Source organism: Ranitomeya variabilis, chromosome 4 (assembly GCF_051348905.1).
Source record: "Ranitomeya variabilis isolate aRanVar5 chromosome 4, aRanVar5.hap1, whole genome shotgun sequence".
Classification (NCBI taxonomy): Eukaryota; Metazoa; Chordata; class Amphibia; order Anura; family Dendrobatidae; genus Ranitomeya; species Ranitomeya variabilis.
The window spans coordinates 510,876,550-510,899,096 of record NC_135235.1 but is presented as its reverse complement, the minus strand read 5'-3'; the positions used below and the strand labels follow the sequence as shown (position 1 = coordinate 510,899,096).

General features: G+C 44.7%; 1 protein-coding gene across 1 annotated transcript; it reads right to left on the bottom strand.

The window, feature by feature from the left end:
• Positions 1–8,585: 8,585 nt before the first annotated feature.
• LOC143765434 (uncharacterized) lies at positions 8,586–21,929 on the bottom strand. The gene is made up of 4 exons (XM_077252094.1): positions 21,810–21,929; positions 19,117–19,227; positions 15,481–15,556; positions 8,586–9,307 (listed from the first exon to the last, which is right to left on the bottom strand). Exons 2-4 carry the CDS (start codon positions 19,216–19,218, stop codon positions 8,625–8,627), a joined length of 861 nt encoding a protein of 286 aa, XP_077108209.1. The 5' UTR covers positions 19,219–19,227; positions 21,810–21,929; the 3' UTR covers positions 8,586–8,624.
• Positions 21,930–22,547: the final 618 nt, after the last annotated feature.

The following is a 22,547-nucleotide window of genomic DNA, read 5'->3' as shown; positions in this document are numbered from 1 at the left end:
ACCATGTCGCGTTTGGAGAGCCGCTGATGCGCCTAAACAGTGGAAACCCCCCACAAGTGACCCCATTTTGGAAACTAGACCCCCTAAGGAACTTATCTAGGCATGTTGTCAACACTTTGAACCCCCAAGTGCTTCATACAAGTTTATAACGTAGAGCCGAAAAAATTAAAAATTATTTTTTTTTCACAAGAATGATCTTTTCACCCCCAATTTTTTATTTTCCCAATGGTAGCAAGAGAAATTGGTTCCCAAAAGTTGTTGTGCAATTTGTCCTGAGTATGTCGATACCCCGTATGTGGGGGTAAACCTCTGTTTGGGTGCACAGTAGAGCTCAGAAGGGAAGGAGCGCCATTTGGCTTTTTCAACATAGAATTCCCTGGAATTGAGATCGGACACCATGTCGCGTTTGGAGAGGCGCTGATGTGCCTAAACAGTGGAAACCCCCCACAAGTGACCCCATTTTGGAAACTAGACCCCCTAAGGAACTTATCTAGGCATGTGGTCAACACTTTGAACCCCCAAGTGCTTCACACAAGTTTATAACGTAGAGCCGAAAAAATTAAAAATCATTTTTTTTTCACAAGAATGATCTTTTCACCCCCAATTTTTTATTTTCCCAAGGGTAGCAAGAGAAATTGGTTCCCAAAAGTTGTTGTGCAATTTGTCCTGAGTATGTCGATACCCCGTATGTGGGGGTAAACCTCTGTTTGGGTGCACAGTAGAGCGCAGAAGGGAAGGAGCGCCATTTGGCTTTTTCAACATAGAATTCCCTGGAATTGAGATCGGACACCATGTCGCGTTTGGAGAGGCGCTGATGTGCCTAAACAGTGGAAACCCCCCACAAGTGACCCCATTTTGGAAACTAGACCCCCTAAGGAACTTATCTAGGCATGTGGTCAACACTTTGAACCCCCAAGTGCTTCACACAAGTTTATAACGTAGAGCCGAAAAAATTAAAAATCATTTTTTTTTTCACAAGAATGATCTTTTCACCCCCAATTTTTTATTTTCCCAAGGGTAGCAAGAGAAATTGGTTCCCAAAAGTTGTTGTGCAATTTGTCCTGAGTATGTCGATACCCCGTATGTGGGGGTAAACCTCTGTTTGGGTGCACAGTAGAGCTCAGAAGGGAAGGAGCGCCATTTGGCTTTTTCAACATAGAATTCCCTGGAATTGAGATCGGACACCATGTCGCGTTTGGAGAGGCGCTGATGTGCCTAAACAGTGGAAACCCCCCACAAGTGACCCCATTTTGGAAACTAGACCCCCTAAGGAACTTATCTAGGCATGTGGTCAACACTTTGAACCCCCAAGTGCTTCACACAAGTTTATAACGTGGAGCCGAAAAAATTAAAAATCTTTTTTTTTTCACAAGAATGATCTTTTCACCCCCAATTTTTTATTTTCCCAAGGATAGCAAGAGAAATTGGTTCCCAAAAGTTGTTGTGCAATTTGTCCTGAGTATGTCGATACCCCGTATGTGGGGGTAAACCTCTGTTTGGGCGCACTGCGGAGCTTGGAAGGGATGGAGCGCCGGTTGACTTTTTAATCTCTTAATTGTGAGAGCGGACGCCTTTTTGGGTTTGTAGATGTGCCTAACAGCAGAAACCCCCCACAACTGACCCTGTTTTGGAAACTACACCCCTCAAAGAATTTAATCAGGGGTATATTGAGCAATTTGAACCCACATGTACGACACAGAGTTTGATAACATTAGGTCGTCATACTGAAAAAATTCATTTTTTTCCACGAGAATCTTGTTTTAGACCTGAATGTCTCACTTTTTCAGAAATAACATCAAAAAGTGGACCCCACAATTCGTTACCCACTTTATTATGAGCGCAGCGATATCCCATATGTAGTCAAAAAGTTCTGTTTGGACAAATGGCAGGGCTTGGACAGAAAGGGGCACAATGTGACAAATTTGGCTTTATTTGAAATTGAAGATCCAGGACCCATTCAAAGCTTCTAGAGACATTGAGCAAAAAAGAAAATCCTTCCAGGAATTATTACTCACAGAGGGAGGCATGCTCCTAAAACACATTGGCTGACTATAAAATTGGTCTTGCTAACAAAACAGTTGTCCCGCATTTGCGTATATTGTAGCAGGAAGAATAAACTGTACTGGAATGAAGGGCAAAATGTGTAGGAAAATGCAGCCAACTATGTGGCAAATCGGAGTTTGTTCCAAAGATGAAAGAACACCATCAGGGCTAGAATGGCAGACACTTTCAGAGACTGGTCGTACAACGTCCTTTTAGCTCCATCAATCCCTATATGGGGACAAATGTGCCAATAGACGTGGTACACCATAGCAAGCTCCCACCCGCCAAGGTCAGAACCGCTATATGCACAAAACAACCAGTTCTCTATAGAAAGTATTGTCTGGTACCAGAGGTTCGGCAAGAACCATAAAGTAAAGCCCATAGTGTATAAGTACGGAACTTCCTAATTTTTTTAGAAATCCTACAATAAAATGATCATGCCCGTATCATCAACATAAATATAAGTAATATAAATGGAAGCCAAAGTTTTGTGTAGCAAGACAGTCATAAAAACAGTCAAAGTTAGATAAATGGTCAAAAATGTTTGTGAGTAATCAAGTCCTAGAATTCATTTTCAGATGATCTCACTTTTCAAGATCATTTCTGGGGTCCACATTCTAACGCTTATTGACATGGGTACGTGGACGAGAATTTGTTGGAATAGTAGTTTGGCATGGGATTGATCAAGTTCTAGAATTGTCAGATGACCTGACTTTGCAAGAACATTTGTGGGGTCCACACTCTAGAGCGTACAGACGTGGGTACGTGGATGAGAATTTGTTGGGATAGTAGTTTGGTATGGGATTGATCAAGTTCTAGAATTTTCAGATGACCTGACTTTGCAAGAACATTTGTGGGGTCCACACTCTAGAGCGTACAGACGTGGGTACGTGGATGAGAATTTGTTGGGATAGTAGTTTGGTATGGGATTGATCAAGTTCTAGAATTTTCAGATGACCTGACTTTGCAAGAACATTTGTGGGGTCCACACTCTAGAGCGTACAGACGTGGGTACATGGATGAGAATTTGTTGGGATAGTAGTTTGGTATGGGATTGATCAAGTTCTGGAATTAATTATGAAATGGGGTAAAATGGGATCTACTAATTAAAATAATATTTATCAATTGTTCCAAATTGTACTACTTGGGCCACTAAGCAGAAAATAAAAATTATTGAAAAAAAAACCAAACTAATAATTGTAGGTGGTGTGGTAGGTCTCAAAACAGGGGGAGATACAAAGGCCTGGTTGGGATGGGCATGTGGGGCAATAGAATCGGGAATCACTCCGTCTGCCATGCTTTCTGCAAACTCGGCACCTTTTTTGAGGATACCTTTGGGTGGGAGTGACAGGGACAGGGTGAGGAAAATGGCGTTCTGAAAGTCTCCGGGAATCCTCAGAGTCGAAGGCTTCCCCCGGTGCCATGGACTGAAATATGAGGCTCTCTACAACTTTTTCCTGAAAGTGCAGGAACGTAAGTGGTCCTTGTGATTTTTTATATAGGACAAAACTGTTATAAGTGGCAGTTTGGATTAGATAGATTGCCACCTTTTTATACCATGCCCTGGTCTTCCTCTTGACCAGGTATGGTTGCAGAACCTGGTCTGACAAGTCTACGCCACCCATGTGTTTGTTGTATTCTGTGACGCAGACAGGTTTTTCTTTGTCCCTGGTGGCACCCCTCTCTCTGACCGTCACAGTGGTGTCCGTATGCAGTGTGGAAAGCATGTAGACGTCCTTCCTGTCTTTCCACTTCACTGCAAGAAGTTGGTCGCTTGCAAGTGAGAATGACGCCCCCCTCTCCAAGCGTCTGGACACCAACTGTGACGGAAGCCCCACTCTGTTTTTCCTCACTGTCCCACAGGCCCCTGTATTTGCAGCATGGAGGGATTTGTATAGGGGGAGGCTCGTGTAATAGTTGTCCGTATACACGTGGTACCCTTGATTGAGAAAGGGCGTCATTAGCTCCCAGACAATTTTGCCTGGGATACCAATTGTCTGGGGGCAGTTTGGGGGGTTTATTTGGCGGTCCCTACCTTCATAAATTAAAAAGGTTGACGTGTACCCTGATGAGCTCTCGCATGCTTTGTATAATTTTACGCCGTATTTGGCTCTCTTGGAGGGAATAAATTGGCGGAATGACAGACGGCCCTTGTAGCTCATCAAGGACTCGTCGACTGCCACATTTTGCTCTGGGGTATAGGAATTTAGAAAGGAAGTTTTTAGGAGGGAAATTAGGGGTCTTAATTTATTTAGCCGATCGTAGTTGGGGTCAGTTCTTGGGAGGGCTTGGGAATTATCACTAAAGTGGAGGAATCTCATCAGGGCTTCGTAACGGACTCGAGTCATGACTGCTGCAAATACAGGGGTGCTGTGGACAGCTTTTGTTGCCCAGTAAGAGCGGAGAGTGTTTTTTTTTACTATACCCATATTCAGGGTGAGGCCTAAGAATTTTTTTATTTCGGGGACATTTGTGGGGATCCAGGAACGGGAATGAAAGGCATTGGGTTTTTGGGAAATATACTGGCGGGCATATAGGTTGGTTTGGTGGACGATTAATTGCAGGACTTCGGGGCTAATGAAAATTTCAAAAAAATCAATGGGGGTAAAATTGGCGACATTTACTTTTATTCCAGGGACTGCAGAAAAAGGGGGAATTTGAGGGGAAAATGAGGTGTCATTATACCACAGCGGTGGGGGACTGCGGTACTTGGTCCTGCCTCTGAAGCTTCAGCAGTGACGACCGACTCCGCTACCATCGGGCCGGGGGATCCCGTGGAGGAAGAGTCGTCATCACTGTCTGAAAACTGCTCAGCTTCAGAGGCAGATTCTGTTTCACTGCCGGAGCTGCCGGAGCAAAGCAGGCTGTAAGCTTGCTCCGCGCTGAAAGTTCTGCGGGCCATTTTATTTATTTCCAACCCCAAAAATTTTTTAAAAAAATATTATTTATTATTATTTTTTTTTATAATCCCCTGCTTATGATGCAGGGATTACGGAGAACGGGGGTGGGTAAATTCGATGCTGGCGGATATAGAAATGGCTTTTTTTATTACTGACAGGGCAGCGCTTGATATGTAGTCTCTCTCTCTTCTCTCCCAGAACAACTACAAGGAGAGAAGAGAGAGGTACAGCCCAAGTGCTGCCATGTTTATAAAACATTTGGGGTTTTGGTCACTGTGATAGGACATATCACAGTAATCAAAACCCAGCAGCCTATGAGAAAATTCTCACAGGTTGCTGGGTCTCTGCTGGCAGATCATGGCAGGCACACTGCGCATGCGCCCGCCATTTTCTTCCAGCAGTGAAGAAGGGGGGCCGGGAGCTGTGGGCTGGGGACCTGGGACACACCGGAGGTATGGTGGGGGGCTCTGGGGACTCTATTTCTCTCCCTTCTGATGTACGATCACATCAGAGGGGAGAGAAATGCAAAGCAAACTTTTTTTTTTTTTTTTTTTTACAAACTATATGCAGCGATCGCAACCCCGGGGGTCTGTAAAGACCCCCGGGATTGCGATCGCTCCAGGGGTCGGTAAAAACCGACCCCAATACACTGCGGGGAGGCTGGGTTCTGGCGGCCGCAGTTATGTTTTGGCGGGCGCATCTGCTCATGCGCCCGCCATTTTGGAGCACTAGGAAGGAGGAGGGTCGGGGACCGGGGGGGACCTTTTTCGGTACATAAGGTACCGTGGGGGGCTCGGGGGACCCTATTTCTCTCCCCTCTAATGTGCGATCACATTAGAGGGGAGAGAAAGAAAACGCAAGTCCAGATTTTTTATTTTTTTTTGCGATCGCCGGTAAACGGTTAATTACCGGCGATCGCAAAAGCGGGGTCGGTAAAAACCGACCCGAATCATGTTCTCTGGGGTCTCGGCTACCCCCGGCAGCCGAGACCCCGGAGAAAATCGGACTGTGGGGGCGCTATACACTTTTTCCACAGCGCCGTTAATTAACGGCGCTGTGGTTTAAGTACCCTTAGCGGCCGCCGTTAAAAGGCGTATCGGCGGTCGTTAAGGGGTTAAAACATTCTCTCTCATTATTCTGGCATTTGGCAAATATTAATTATTATAGTAATCCTAATTGACCTAAAATGGGAAAGGATTATTCTGATTTTATGATATTGAGAAAAACATGCATAAGTGTCTTTTTATATCATGTATGTAAACGTCTGGTTTCAACTGTATGTATAAATAAAAACATAAGTAGTAATGGTGTTACCTATCCAACTACAGCTATAAACTTATTTGTATGTGCACTTTACTAATATAAGCAGATCACATCCAGTATATATATATATACCGTATATATTTATCCTTAACACCTCTCTAAATATGTATTTTGCGTCACAGTGCCACTAGTTCTATCATATTCTGTCCATGGTTCTTCTGTGAAATTTTCTGTGGAAAGTGTTTTGTGATTTTTCTGGGATCATTGAATATTGTTTCAGCATTTTTGTCATGGTTTTTGTGATTTATTTATATAATCTCGGCCTATTTCTGTTACATCACAAACCTTTTCGCCTATTCAGATTATTATTTAACTAGATTATTATTTAACACTTATTCTTGTAACTATTATTCTTTTTTTTCGAAAAAACAATGTAATACTATAATCGACATTTGATACGCGCCTCCTTTTTTTAGCTATTTGTTGCAGAACCACTGCATATCATTTGTGGAATAATTTTTTTTATATCATCGCTGTTGACCATAATCTTGGTTCTTTTTTCTTCCATTTTATTTCCATTATGTAATTTACCAAGGGTCATTGTTACATCAGATCCAGGGCTTATGTGCACATAAATATAGTTATATTATTACGTACTTAACCTGTAGTGTACACATATTTACCGTATATACTCGAGTATAAGCCGACCCGAGTATAAGCCGACCCCCTAATTTTGCCACAAAAAACTGGGAAAACTTATTGACTCGAGTATAAGCCTAGGGTGGAAAATGCAGGAGCTACCGGTGAACTTCAAAAATAAAAATAGATACTCCATACCGTTCATTATGGCCCCATAGCTGTGCCATATAGTGCTCTGCACCGTTCGTTATTGCCCCATAGCTGTGCCATATAGTGCTCTGCACCGTTCATTATTGCCCCATAGCTGTACCATAGAAAGCTGTGCCATATATTGCTCTGCACCGTTCATTATTGCCCCATAGCTGTGCCATATAGTGCTCTGCACCGTTCGTTATTGCCCCATAGCTGTGCCATATATTGCTCTGCACCGTTCATTATTGCCCCATAGCTGTGCCATATAGTGCTCTGCACCGTTCGTTATTGCCCCATAGCTGTGCCATATAGTGCTCTGCACCGTTCATTATTGCCCCATAGCTGTACCATAGAAAGCTGTGCCATATAGTGCTCTGCACCGTTCATTATTGCCCCATAGCTGTGCCATATAGTGCTCTGCACCGTTCGTTATTGCCCCATAGCTGTGCCATATAGTGCTCTGCACCGTTCATTATTGCCCCATAGCTGTGCCATATAGTGCTCTGCACCGTTCGTTATTGCCCCATAGCAGTGCCATATAGTGCTCTGCACCGTTCATTATTGCCCCATAACTGTACCATATAGTGCTCTGCACTGTTCATTATTGCCCCATAGCTGTGCCATATAGTGCTCTGCACCGTTCATTATTGCCCCATAGATGTGCCATAGAAAGCTGTGCCATTGCTGCTGCTGCTGCAAAAAATGACATACTCACCACTCTTGCTTGCAGCTCCTCAGCGTCCCGTCCCGTCGTCTCTCTGCACTGACTGATCAAGCAGAGGGCGGCGCGCACACTATATGCGTCATCGCGCCCTCTGACCTGCACAGTCAGTGCGGAGAGACGCCGGGATGATGGAGCGGCGCCCGGGGTGTGGAACGCGGACAGGTGAATATGTAACACTTACCTGCTCCCGGCGTCCCGCTCCTTCCCCCGGACAGCTGGTCTTCGGTGCCGCAGCCTCTTCCTCTATCAGCGGTCACCGTTACCGCTTATTAGAGAAATGAATATGTGGCTCCGCCCCTATGGGAGGTGGAGCAGCCTATTAATTTCTCTAATGAGCGGTCCCACGTGACCGCTGAACGGGAAGCGCTGCGGCACACGGCCGCCAGGAGCCCCGGAAGCAGGTAAGTATGCCTCAGCGCCCTCTCCCCCTCACCCGCCGACCGTGACTCGAGTATAAGCCGAGAGGGGCACAAATTTGGGCTGAAAATCTCGGCTTATACTCGAGTATATACGGTATGCCTTGCTGTCTCTTTGTTCTCCTCTGAACCTTGGAATATATATATGCACACCCAGTTTGGGATAGAGTTCCTTAGAGAAGTAATTAAGTTCAGACATATAAATTGACCAAAGGACTGACTTACCGTTATGCCATGATGAAGAACCTTACATATTTCTAGATACCAAACGCATAGGATTTTTTTTTTTCATGATGCCCTTTTTTTTTTTTACTTTTAACTGTTTTTGTTTGTTTTTAATGGATCAATAACTTTTTTCCACATATTACACAACAATACATGGGCTGGAGACAAGGCAGGTTAGGAATTAGCGATAATAAAATCAGGACAACATGGATATGACGTGGTTTATTTCATAATACTGTCGGGAATATACATTTGTTGATGTTTCAAGAGAAAGAAATAGTCTGAATAGCTCTTTCCACAGTGGGAGCATATATATAACTTATCCTGTTTGTGGATTTTCACGTGCTGGTCAAGCGCAAATTTGCGTGTAAACTTCTTGCCGCAGCTGTTGCACTCATACGGTTTCTCCCCGGTGTGGATTCTGGAATGAACGCTGAGATTTGAGGAGTTAGTGAAGGATTTGTTACAGTCAGGACATTTGTAGAGCTTCTCTCCAGAGTGACTTTTCTGATGTCGATAGAGGCTTGATCTGTGGGAGAACCTGCGGGTACAAAACTTACACCCATACGGCTTATCAATCATTCCCCTAATGTGCGGGTTGAATGCTGGTGGGTAAGACATGCTTTCAAGATCAGCGCTAGCTCGCTCTTCAATATCACAATGAAATGCATCTGCGCCATCTATAAGAAAATCATTCAAGTCTTCTACGTCAGCAGTAGGAGCTGCGCTGCCAGAGTCTTTGCTGGAAAAATTCTGGACATTCTCCACACCAATGTTTGGAGGAGATTCCTCATGATGTTGTCTTTTGGATACTTCTGGAGCTGGTGGAGAAATGGTGATGTCGGACACTTGTTCTGGAAGTAAAGGTGCGGTGAAGTGGTCTGTGGACTGTTTAACAGGTACTTCTAATGAAGAAAAAAAACGAAAAACAGAAAAAGAAAGGTTATACAATTCCAACAGATAAGGGTGCTTTCACATTGCGTTCTGTGTCCCTGTTGGGGCAGGTGTCCAAAATCCCCTCGCAAAACGAGGTCCGGACGCATGCACCGAAGAGGCCAATAGACTGTAAAGGTGGCAGTAGAAAGAACATGAGCTCTGCCGTGTACTTTTTTTTGAGTGTGTACGCCTACAGGAGGTGGACACTCAGACGCAGGTCACTATGTATGAAAGTATGCATCCTGTAGGCGTACACGCACAAAAATGATGCACGGCACTCTGCTGTGACCATTACAGCATATGGCTCCGTTGGCTGATGCATCCAGACCCTGTTTTGTGGGGGATTTCAGACTTACAGTATGTTCCAATGGGGACACAGAAAGCAATCTGAAAGCACCCTAAGGGTTACAGTGCAACTGTCTTTTTCAGTAAAACCGGTTATAAGGAATAACACCATTCCTGGCCCTTACATGGCCTGCTTCCAACATTATCCAGCAGTTTTCCTCTCGGTAGGTCCAATTCACTGGAAGCCTCAGCAGCTTCTCTGTGTATTCTGCCTCTTTCCCCCTCCATTCTCTCCCCATCCCCTTTCCATACACTTCCATAGGCAGCAGCTGTAATTCAACAAAAACTTAGGCCAGAAATGTAGCCAGATTTTAGCAGTTTGATTGAATGATCACTGTAGGAGAGAATAAGAAACTAACACGTGGAGGAAGGAGTCATTTATCTTATCAAGATACACAGTCATGGCTAAAAGTGTTGGGACCCCTGATATAGTTCCTGAAAATAAATTCTTGCAATTACACGTTTTGCTATACATGTTTCTTTCCTTTGTGTGTATTGGAATAACACAAAACAGAAAAACAGGCAAATTAGACATAATTTCACACTAATCCCCAAGAATGGGCCGCACAAAATTGTTGGCATCATCAACTTAATATTTGGTTGCACACCCTTTGGAATAAATAACTGCAACCAAATGCTTACTATAACCATCAGCAAGCTTCTTACACCTCTCAACTGGAGTTTTTGAACTCTCATTTGCAAATTGCTTCAGATCTCTCATATTTGAAGGATGCCTTCTCCCATCAGCAATTTTAACCCCTTTCTGCTATCGGACGGAGTAGTACGGCAGATGGCAGAATTTCCGCTTTGATGCGGGCTCCGGCGGTGAGCCTGCATCAAAACCGAGACATGTCAGCTGTTTTGAACAGCTAACGTGCCCACAATAGATGCGGGCGGAATCGCGATCTAGTTAAAAGCTGCTGTGAAACTCTGACAGCGGCATTTAACAAGCGCTTCAGGCCATCCGGCAGGAAATGCGTGCATCGGTGACCCCCCCCCCCGTCACGTGATCGGGGGTCATTGGTGCGTCGGCATGACAGCCAGAGGCCTCTTGAAGACCTCTATGGTTGTTGTTGCCGGATTGCTATGAGTGCCACCCTGTGGTCTGCGTTTATAGCAATGCTGCAATTCTACAACATAGGAGTGACCTGAGCACCGCCTCTATGTAGCAGAGGCGATCGAGTTGTGGCAGCTTCTAGGCTCCCATGAAGGCTATTGAAGTATGCCAAAATTAAAAAAAAAATCTTTTTTAAGAATATGAAAAAAAAAAACAACAAAATATAAAAGATTAAATTCCCCCCTTTTGCCCCATTCAAAATAAAATAGAAAAAAAATCAAACCTACACATATTTAGTATCCCTGAGTTCAAAATCGCCCGATCTATCAATTTTAAAAAAAAGGAATATCCTGATCGCTAAACGCCAGAATTACTTTTTTTGGTCACTGCGACATTGCATTAAAATACAATAACAGGCGATCAAAAGATCGTATCTGCACCAAAATGGTATCATTAAAAACGTCAGCTCGTCACGCATAAAATAAGCTCTCACTCACCCCAGATCACGAAAAATGGAGACGTTACGGGTATTGTAAAAGTGCGCAATTTTTTTTAAAGCAAAGATTGGAATTTTTTTTCACCACTTAAATAAAGAAGAACCTAGACATGTTTGGTGTCTATGAACTCGTACTGACCTGGAGAATCATAATAGCAGGTCAATTTTAGCATTTAGCGAACCTAGCAAAAAAGCCAAACAAAAAACAGTTTGAGATTGCACTTTTTTTGCAATTTCACCGCACTTGGACTTTTTTCCCAATTTTCTAGTACATGACATGGTAAAACCAATGGTGTCGCTCAAAAGTACAACTCGTCCCGCAAAAACAAGCCCTCACAAAAACAAGCCATAAAAAAGTTATGGCTCTGGCAAGGAGGGGAGTGAAAACGAAAACGCAAAATCGAAAAAAACAAAAAAGCTCCGGTCATTAAAGGTAATCTGTCACCTCAAAAATCGTATATGAGCTACGGCCACCGGCATCAGGGGCTAATCTACAGCATTCTGGAATGCTGTAGATAAGCCCCCAATGTATCCTGAAAGATGAGAAAAAGAGGTTATATTATACTCACCCAGGGGCGGTCCGGCTGCTGTCCGGTCCGATGGGCGTCACGGTCCAGTCCGGCGTCTCCCATCTTCATACGATGACTTCCTCTTCTTGTCTTCCTGCCGCGGCTCCGGCGCGGGTGTACTGATTTGTCCTGTTGAGGGCAGAGCAAAGTACTGCAGTGCGCAGGTGCCGGGCCTCTATGACCTTTCCCACGGCAGGATTTGATTGGAACAGTTTCAAGGGTGCCAACACCATGAGCCATGACTGTATTACAAAGTGTCTTACTTTCCCTTGAACTATTCATTTAGGTAAAAAAAAGAAAAGTTTAAATTACCCTATAAATATTTAGGCACAAATTAAAGCTCTACGGCTGTGACAAGAGTAACAAGTCACTTATTCTGTGTACATCAACGACCTAAAAGTCCCCCATAGATGTCGACGTGTCCTTACTTTTACAATTTAACCTCCCATTACTTCAAAGGGGCTGTCCAGTCCTGGGAGAACCCTTTCTCAATCTGTATGTTTCCTCCTTTTAAAATAATAGCTTTTATATTCTCTTCGATATTCCAGCATTGTCGGCACTCTCTCTCCCAGCAGTCTTGTAACAGTGTGACGTCAAGCGAACCCTGCGGCCTATCAATGGCCACTTCACTTTCCCTGCCTTTGGACAAATCGCTTACTCGCTCTTCCTATGGATGTATAGGATATGTCCACATGTGGGTGGAGTGAAGCGGCCACTGATTGGCCAGAGTTTGCGTGACGTCACACTGTTATGCAATCGGTGGGAGAGACAGTGGTGACACTGCTGGAACGTCGGCGAGTATAAGAGTTATTTTAAGAGAGGAAATCATACGGATTGATAGCGGGTTGCCCCAGTAGAGGGCAACCCCTTTAAATTCTAAAAATACTGATCAACAATTTTTTTTAACACAATATTAGTGATACACTTGCAGAACCCATAGTCGCGCAAAGTATATTGCAATTCCTGATAACAGTAGATGTGCTAGTATAGCGATATTACTCATAGTTCATTGCAATTTCAAAAAGATAAAATATATATAGAGAAAAATTAAATGCATGCATGATCATTCGCTTTATTATATGCTCTTTTTAATGATGCGTGTTACTCATAGGAGCTCCGTGTTTGCGTGCAATATAGTATATTTGTATAGCATACAATCCGACCATAATGTAGTGAGCAATTCTGTATGTTGCACCCTATTATGTACAAAAAAAGAAACACATGCCTGCATTTATGGGGTCATAAAGTGGCACAGTTTGTACAAAAAAAACCCACAAACCAATAAGTCTAAGTTCACATTTGCGGTCTGCGCCGCAGCGTCGGGCGCCGCAGCGTCGGGCGCCGCATGCGTCATGCGCCCCTATATTTAACATGGGGGCGCATGGACATGCGTCGCACTTGCGTTTTGCGCCGCATGCGTCACTGCGGCGCACGCGTCCGGGCGCAGAGGACGCAGCAAGTTGCATTTTTGCTGCGTCCAAAATCAATGAAAAAAAGGACGCATGCGGCGCAAAACGCAGCGTTGTGCATGCGTTTTGCTGCGTTTTTGTTTGCGTTGTGCGTTGCGGCGCCGACGCTGCAGCGCACAACGCAAATGTGAACGTAGCCTAAGCTGTGTGTTAGTCACATTCTCCTGGCCCAGTGCCAAGTCTTTGCCTGCAGCACTGACATGTCCACAGCTCTGGGCAAGTCAGGAAGCTCAGTGGCTCTCCCAGACTAGAGGGCACTAGCCCCTCAGGGTCACCAATTTCAATGATTGGCTGCAGTGCTGTTGCTGTGACATCAGCACTTCAAAAAATAATAGACACATGAAGCAAATGTTGTACCCGAGGAGAGTGAATAAAGCGCAGTTTTTGGGTATGTTTTTTTTTTTTTTTTTTAAAGACAAACTGTGTCTGGTGATGTTTTTTTTTGAAAACCCCTTTGATGTTCTTGTTTTATGACACAAGCTCCTTTATCTAAGTCATCCAGGAATAGATCATGGAGATGAAAAAGGAGGACATTGCAACAAGCTGAACATCCACATCTTATCTTCTGGAAAGGTTGTTTTTTAGCTCAGCAATGAGCAAGAAACTAGTGGCACACACCCTAGTTACCAGGGAAACAGTAATACCCACTCCACAAGGCTTTTTTACATGTCCAGTGGAATGGCACACTGCAGAGTTTTAAGAAAAGATGCGCCAGAATGATTACCGTATACACTCGAGTATAAGCCGACCCCCCTAATTTTGCCACAAAAAACTGGGAAAACTTATTGACTCGAGTATAAGCCTAGGGTAGGAAATGCAGCAGCTACCGGGGAATTTCAAAAATAAAAATAGATGCTCCATACCGTTCATTATTGCCCCATAAGATGCTCCATATAAAGCTGTGCCACATATAATGCTCCATACTGTTCATTATTGCCCCATAAGATGCTCCATATAAAGCTGTGCCATATATAATACTCCATACATTTCATTATGGCCCCATAGATGCTCCATATAAAACTGTGCCATATAGAATGCTCCATACATTTCATTATGGCCCCATAAGATGCTCCATATAAAACGGTGCCACATATAATGCTCCATACTGTTCATTATTGCCCCATAAGATGTTCCATATAAAGCTGTGCCACATATAATGCTCCATACTGTTCATTATTGCCCCATAAGATGCTCCATATAAAGCTGTGCCATATATAATGCTCCATACCGTTGATTATTGCCCCATAGATGAGCCATATATAGCTGTGCCATATAGAATGCTCTGCACCGTTCATTATGGCCCCATAGATGCTCCATACAAAACTGTGCCATATAGAATGCTCTGCACCGTTCATTATGGCCCCATAGATGCTCCATATAAAGCTGTGCCATATAGAATGCTCTGCACCGTTCATTATGGCCCCATAGATGCTCCATATAAAGCTGTGCCATATAGAATGCTCTGCACCGTTCATTATGGCCCCATAGATGCTCCATATAAAGCTGTGCAACATATAATGCTGCTGCTGCAATAAAAAAAAAATGACATACTCACCTCTCTTGCTGCCCGCAGCTCCTCAGCGTCCCGTCTCGGCGTCTCTCCGCACTGACTGTTCAGGCAGAGGGCGGCGAGCAGATTAGTATGTCATCACGCCCTCTGACCTGAACAGTCAGAGCAAGAGTACGGGAAGACGGAGCGGCGCCCGGAACGTGGACAGGTAAATATGTAATACTCACCTGCTCCCGGTGTCCCTGGCTCCTTATCCCGGACAGATGGTCTCCGGGTGCCGCAGCCTCTTCCTCTGTCAGCGGTCACCGGTACCGCTCATTAGAGAAATGAATATGCGGCTCCACCCCTATGGGAGTGGAGTCCATATTCATAACTTTAATGAGCGGTCCCACGTGACCGCTGAACAGGGGAAGAGCTGCGGCACCCGAAGACCATGGGACAGGCAGGGGGAGCGCCAGGAGCACCGGAAGCAGGTGAGTATATGACAGACCTCTCTCCCCCTCACCCGCCGACCGTGACTCGAGTATAAGCCGAGAGGGGAACTTTCAGCCCAAAAATTTGGGCTGAAAATCTCGGCTTATACTCGAGTATATACGGTACTTTGTGTGGATTCCAAGTTTTACTGAACCCTTTAGAAGAACTGACAGCTCCTCTGTAAGATACACATATTGTATGGTAATGGACACAAACTCTCACCTGAAATTAGAGCTGCTGATTCATTAACACTAAAAGGTTTGTCCTCCGCCTCATGATTGGCATCAGATGTGGATACCTGTTTAGATAGAAGTAAAAAAAAAAAAAATAGTAACTATAATTACTACTAACATCAGAATAAATCGACCATTTGAGAGTAAATGAGGAATACCATCATCTCTGGCCATTATATGACTTGTACCCTACATTATTCACCACTTTTCTTCTGGTGAAGCTCGCTCTCCCATTTAAATCTCAGTTCCCTCTCAGTGGAACAAGCTGCCATGATACACCCCATGTGCAGCACAGCACCAAGAGATGGATTCCTGCTCTTCATTCCTAAAATAGCACACAAACAGAAGCATGGAGGAAATTATGCAGCAGCGCAGTGTAGATGTGAATCCAGCTCTGGGATGAGCTAAAATACATGCTAATCTAGGTTCACACAATTTTTTTGTGGTTTTACAAGCTGATCAGCTTTACAATCCACAACAAAGTGTATTCAACGAGTATTCGTTTCAAAATCCACATAAAAAAAACTGTGAACCTACACTTAAAAAGCTCGGCATGACCTTTGTCAGTCTCCTTCTCCTTCAGAGAGTATAACGGCTGTTGTAACCTGACACTTCACTGAGCTGGCAGTCCTCCTTGTCTGGAGCATGATGGATTTTAGTTTCCCTCCCCCAGAGTGGATGGTTAGTTCAGGAGGCAGGGTGGAAGGGAAAAAGTGGCTCAGAAGTGAACAATGTAATATTTCTTATCAGAAATATTCACTTGTACTATTGATTTAAGTAAAGTTTGTTGAAAGAACCGTTCCCATTTAAAGTGTAAAGACTTTATTTAGACTTTATTTATTTATTACCTTTATTAGGGGAACCAAACTAACAGCTCCACAAATACACTGGACGCAGCCATTGCCAAGGCACAAGGGCAGTGGGTTTATTATTTAAAGGGATTTCCCAGTTTCGAAAGTCTATTGCTCTATAGATCCTATTAGGAAATTCTAAGATACCGTAATAGAAAAGGTCATCTGTTCAGGATCCTCACCTATTACATTGGGTACAAAGTTTTATTTTCTGGAGAACCTACCCTGCATTACACAGCCAACCAACTGATTTATATCGACACTATGTAATGCTTCGTTTCCCCTGAGGAGGCGCTGCCGAGAATTTAACAATTATTATTATTATTTACATAGCACTATTGATTCCATGGAATCGGGCTTTCGCTAGGGTTCTTGTTTGCGGATCAGGGTCTGTAAACATCCCGCCATTCCCCTGATAAACAGAACTCTTGATTATCCGGTGATTGGTTTGTTATGCTGGTATTAAAACGATTACACTCGGCAGCGCAAAGCCCTGTGTACAACAGGACAAGTGTTGGTGATAATGAACATATTCCAAACGCACAGAACCATCATTAATGGCCTCTCTGTGCACATTGAATCCTGGTTGGGAGGTCTAAACAAGCCATTAAATGAACATTGATTTGCAGGCTGGTACAGGTGATACTAGGTGATCAGATCATTGGCAAAGGACCTTTTTAACATGGGAGGTTTGTTCAATATGGAGAACCCCTCTAAATAAACCTGTGACCCTAACCCTGATCCTCTCGCCTCCAGAGAGCGACAACACCAGATCCACAAAGAGGAACTTGCACCGCATTTATACTTCCTTAAATGACTTTCATTAGCCGACTTCTGCTTGTTGCAAGCAGGGGCGGTAGGGGTCCTTGCCCATTCTACGCTATAACTGACATATGTATATTTAGACTGATATGCAATATTTTAATCACATTTAATATTGTTCCTTCTCAGTTCTACAAAAGCTCAACTTAAATAAAATACAATTATACAACATGATTTTTTGCAAAATGGAATCTAAACCTAAAGGTAAAGTAAATTATAGTCCACTCTGCGACTCAACCGAGCTAGTCTTATAGTGATCTGTCAGTAGAAACAAAAGGAACCCCGATTTTAAAACTTGGCTGTGTTAAAGGGCAACTACACTTTTTTTTATGTTCCAGCGCAGCTCAGGTAGCAGAACGGTATGCTCCTACATGAGTGCACACACCGAGTGGCTTATGAACTCATAGAAAGCCAAAGTGACAAGTGTTTGGAGTGATCGGTGGTGGTCACAGGATTTGGACCTCCCACCAATCTGGAGTGAATTGATCAGTCATGTTAGAGAAAGAAAAAAAAAGTGTAAGTACCCTTTAAGAGCATCAGAGATGCTTTTGTGCCTCCCTGTAACAAATCTTCCTGTTCCTCCACTACTTTCACAAATTTGCTTACCTGTGCTAGAAATATAAAAGCTGGATTCTGAATTTCTGGCTATAAGTACCATTAGCCCTATAAATCTAAGTTGCCAGGAACAGAAGTGTTGTCATGAGGACTCTGAAACAGAAAATCATTAACTTCAACTTATGACAAAAAGCATATTATAGAGACCTTACCTAGTGACCTACACTTCTGATTGATGATCCATTGTTCAATATTAGAACCATGGGGAGAGGAGTCTCCCAACAATCAGCTGGTATGATCTCTGGTGATGGCCTGACACAAGCAGTATAGGCAGCAGAACACTACAGCGCCGCTATGTTTAGTGGCCACTGCCTGGTACTGCACTATGTATTAGAAGAGAATGAAAGCAGATCTACAGGTCTCACCAACAGCCACTAACTACAGCTGCCATAAGCCACCATAACAGCTGGTCATTGAGTTGCCAGGTGTAGGACCCCCACTGGTCTGATATTGATGATCCATTCATAAGAATAAGTCATCAATATAAAAAAAGTGGAAAATTCCTTTATTGATCCGTTTACATGGATTTACTGCAAAATTATTACAGTTATTTCTCCAATCAATGTACCACAGTAATATATCTCCGTCTTCTGATAGTTCTCGCTTAGGCCTCATTCACACGACGTAAGTATTTTTCAGTGAAAGCACACTGATACATTATAGTCTGTGGAGCAATTCATTTTTTTTTTTTGTAAAAAAAATAAATAAAAAAACCCAACCTCTGAATGAACCCGCTTCCTAGTGGCAATGTAGCGCTGTCCATGTTTCCTGACTGGTTGCTAGGAAAAGCCTATATCGGTTTTTGATAAATGATCAAAGTGGGCACAAGGACCGAAAAACAGATGGGAAAAAGAGTAAACCAAGGAAAAATAACAGCAAAACGGGCATGAATGTGTGGATAAGACCTTACTGGGGTAACCACATGAAGATGAAGAACAATGGATCCGATTCATCAGGACTGGCATAACACCCAACTGCACTATGCCAGTCTTGCAGGAGCAGCAGACACTGAATTCATGGGGTTTGTCGCCTCTCCTAAGTGGCATGTGCCTCTGTGACCTGCCGCAGAAATGCTACTCTAGTCAAGCACTGGAGCAGTATAAAATCCGCCACTCTTGAGGAGTTTGATGGCGTCGCCACCTCCCGCTCACTTTAGGAAAGGGGATTCAAATTTGTGTTAAAACATCAAAAATTGCAAAACTTTTGGGCAACTCTATGTTGTACCAATTGTTTTTTACTTTTCAAAGCTCTTACGCCACTTTTATGGCGCAAACGCTTGGATGAATCTACCCCCAAAACGGTCAATGGCGCATGGCAACCCATTCTTTATCACTTACGTTGAGGGACGCCTCCTGGCTTTCCTGCGCTGCTTTGATTTCGTATGAAGGACCCAACGCTGAATACTGAGACGATTCGTTTTCTGTTCCTTGTGCAGACATTGTGAAACGCTATAAAGAAAAGTGACAGCTCTGTAGTGATGTAATAAGTGACACAATCAGCAGGTGTATGGCCGGCCCTGTGAGCGATAGATCCGTTTCTCTCTACTAATTGGGCGATTTCCAATTAGTCACGTAATAACGTGCCAGAAACTAATTAATCCAAAAATTGTTTCCTGTTGGCATATTATCAGTTCTTTGTGTGAAGGGGGCTGGCTGACTGGCTCATTGCAATAGCCAAGTCACACCCTTTCTCCTTCATGGTGGAGGGTCTGGCTTAGCTATCGAAAAGTAAATGAGCGCATTAGGGGGCGGGATGAAGTACAGTCTAGACAACCCTCCAGGCCGATTTGCAGAACCTTTATTACTGGGTTTTCTCCGCACTGGCTTGTCACTTTGGGCCAATGCATATATGAAGGACCTTGTATTTTATGGCCTACAGAACCATGCGTTCTGGTTACACCCCAACAGGTTCAACTCAGGTCCTGGATTGTTCAGGGTGGTGCCCCCAGGGACCAGATAACATGACCGCTCCTGGTGCTTCATGGCGGGGCCAATCATTTATATACACCTTCCCACCTGCTTGAATTCCCTCTATCTCCACCCTCCTCTTCTTTGATGGACGGCTCTGGCATCATAAGGCCAGAGAAGGGAGGAGATAGAGGAAAAACAAGCAGGTGGAACGTGTATATAAAGGATTGGCCCCGCCGGTAAGCACCGAGCGCCTGGATTTGGTTTGCACAGTCATTCTGTATTGCAGCGTCCTTCCTTATTTTAGGGCCATGGTCTTTGTCCAGGGAGTACATGTCCTGTTCCGGTGACTGATGCGACCCACGCTGATCTAACAATTATAGGTGGATGGGTGATCAGCTGTGTAGACCCCTTAAGAACAGACAGGAGGGGGGCTGTGCTCTGGGAGAAATTCTCCTCTAGAACTGGTGCACATTGATCCGTACATTCCGACACTGGTCTGTGGCCGCCTTGTGCTCTTCTCATCGAGCCCTCACACAACACTACAATGACATCACGCCAGCCAATGAGAAGAGCTGCCAATGCTGCCGGCAGGTAAGAGGCAGTACACCGGCTCCCGTGTGGCGGTCGCAGACCAGAGTCATGGCTGATGAAATGGACATATAGGTTTGTACTAAGGCTAAGTTCACACTTGTGGTTGGCTAGTCTGCGTACATCCTCCCTTAAGCTCTGCCTACTTCCACATGCGTCCTACGTACCTATCTTTAAAGGGAACCTGTCACCCCCAAAATTGAGGGTGAGCTAAGCCCACCAGCATCAGGGGCTTATCTACAGCATTCTGTAATGCTGTAGATAAGCCCCGATGTATCCTGAAAGATGAGGAAAAGAGGTTAGATTATACTCACCCAGGGGCGGTCCGGCTGCGGTCCAATGGGCGTCGATGTCCGGGGCCTCCCATCTTCATCAGATGACGTCCTTTTATGGTCTTCACGCTGCAGTTCCGGCGCATGCGTACTTTGTCTGTCCTGTTGAGGGCAGAGTAAAGTACTGCAGTGCGCAGGCACTGTGACCTCTCTGACCTTTCCCGGCACCTGCGCACTGCAGTACTTTGCTCTGCCCTCAACAGGGTAGACAAAGTACGCCTGTGCCGGAGCCGCAGCGTGGAGACAAGAAGAGGACGTCATCCTAAGAAGATGGGAGGTGCCGGATCGGACCGCGACACCCACCGGATCGGACCGCCCGCCCAGGTGAGTATAATCTAAGCTCTTTTTCTCATCTTTCAGGTTACATCGGGGCTTATCTACAGCACTCCAGAATGCTGTAGATAAGCCCCTGATGCTGGTTGGCTTAGCTCACCCTCGATTTTGGGGGCAACAGGTTCCCTTTAAAATTGGGTACGCAAGGACATGTGTTGTATGCGGCGTTTTTATGTGCCCACCGACTGCGAGAAAATGCAACATTTTGCATTCGGCGGGCACGTCAAAACGCCGCATACAACGCATGTCCCTGCGTACCCATTGTTAAAGATAGGTACGCAGGACGCATGCGGAAGGCGGAGCTTAAGGGAGGAAGTCCATAGAGCAGCCAAACGCAAGTATAAACCCGGCCTTACTCTACTGATGACCTCTCTGTACCTGCGCCGTACGGTAGCACAGGACACCATGTTCTCGCCGCTGTGCAGTGATGTGCTGGGCGGATTGCGTGAGGCGCGGCTTAGCCTAGAAAACCTCAATCACTTGTCCCTCTGTCCGTTCTATAAAGTTGGATGCTTCGCCACCGCTCCTGCCGTAATTACCGGGGTCGGGTCGTTAGGCGAGGCAGCTCTACTTCCCCATTGTTGGGTTTAAGTCCCCCCATAGTTATATGGAGACCCCCTTTAAATCTGCACCAGTCCCTCATCTCAGCTGCATGCTACAATCGCATACAGTCACTGGATGACCCCAGTGCGGCTCCTACAGACCGATGCCACCTGTATAACAGCGGTAATACACAGACAGCGCTGGTATTGTGCGCAGCGCTGTGTATGATGGAGGCAGCCGGCCGCCGCCATCACTGGTGAGTGTGAGCGCCGCCGACTACCCGCTATTTACTCACACTCCCTCGTCAGATAAGTACAAGCCTACCTGTATCTTCCCGTCCGAAATCTTAGGAAGCAGACAATAGGCAGTGTCACCTGATTGGCCAGCTACGAATCACGTGATGAACAGCGCCGTAAGCAAAGCTCTCTGGTAAATGTAGTCTTGGTTCTCATGCATCATAGTTAAGTCCCGCTGTAATAAAACTACAAATCCTATAAACCCCCTGTCAGTGACTCGATTATTTTGGCAGAGGAGCCCTTCTTGCAGTTATCCATGTTATCGTGTAACAGGCAGGGGCTGCTGGAAATGTAGTACGAGCTTATGGAGGCTGTTAGTGCGTTGTTTAATCACATAGAGAACCGAGCAGAGATTACGCTGTCATATTTTATTCAGAAAGAAAGGTGACAGGGCCTTATAATGCCCAGATAAGGACAACACCATGCTCCATATCTAGAGCCCACCTAAACAGTGCAAGAGTGCCTCCCTCAACTGCAGAGTGCCTCCTAACCAGTGACTGAGTGCCTCCAGAAAATTATTGGACATGTTCACTCCCAGAGATTTTTAAGTAGAAACTCCCCAGTTTTTGAGAGTTATCACGCCAAAAACTAAGCAAAGACTGTAAACAGGCCCTTAGAATAACCCAGAGTGCAACTCTAGAGAGTGACGGAGAACTCCCCCATAAATAATAGTGCCAGAGCGATTCATAAACCGTACCCCTAAGTAGTGACAGTGCCCCTATAAGTGTATTCATAAACCATGCCCTCTTAGTAGAGACAGTGCCCC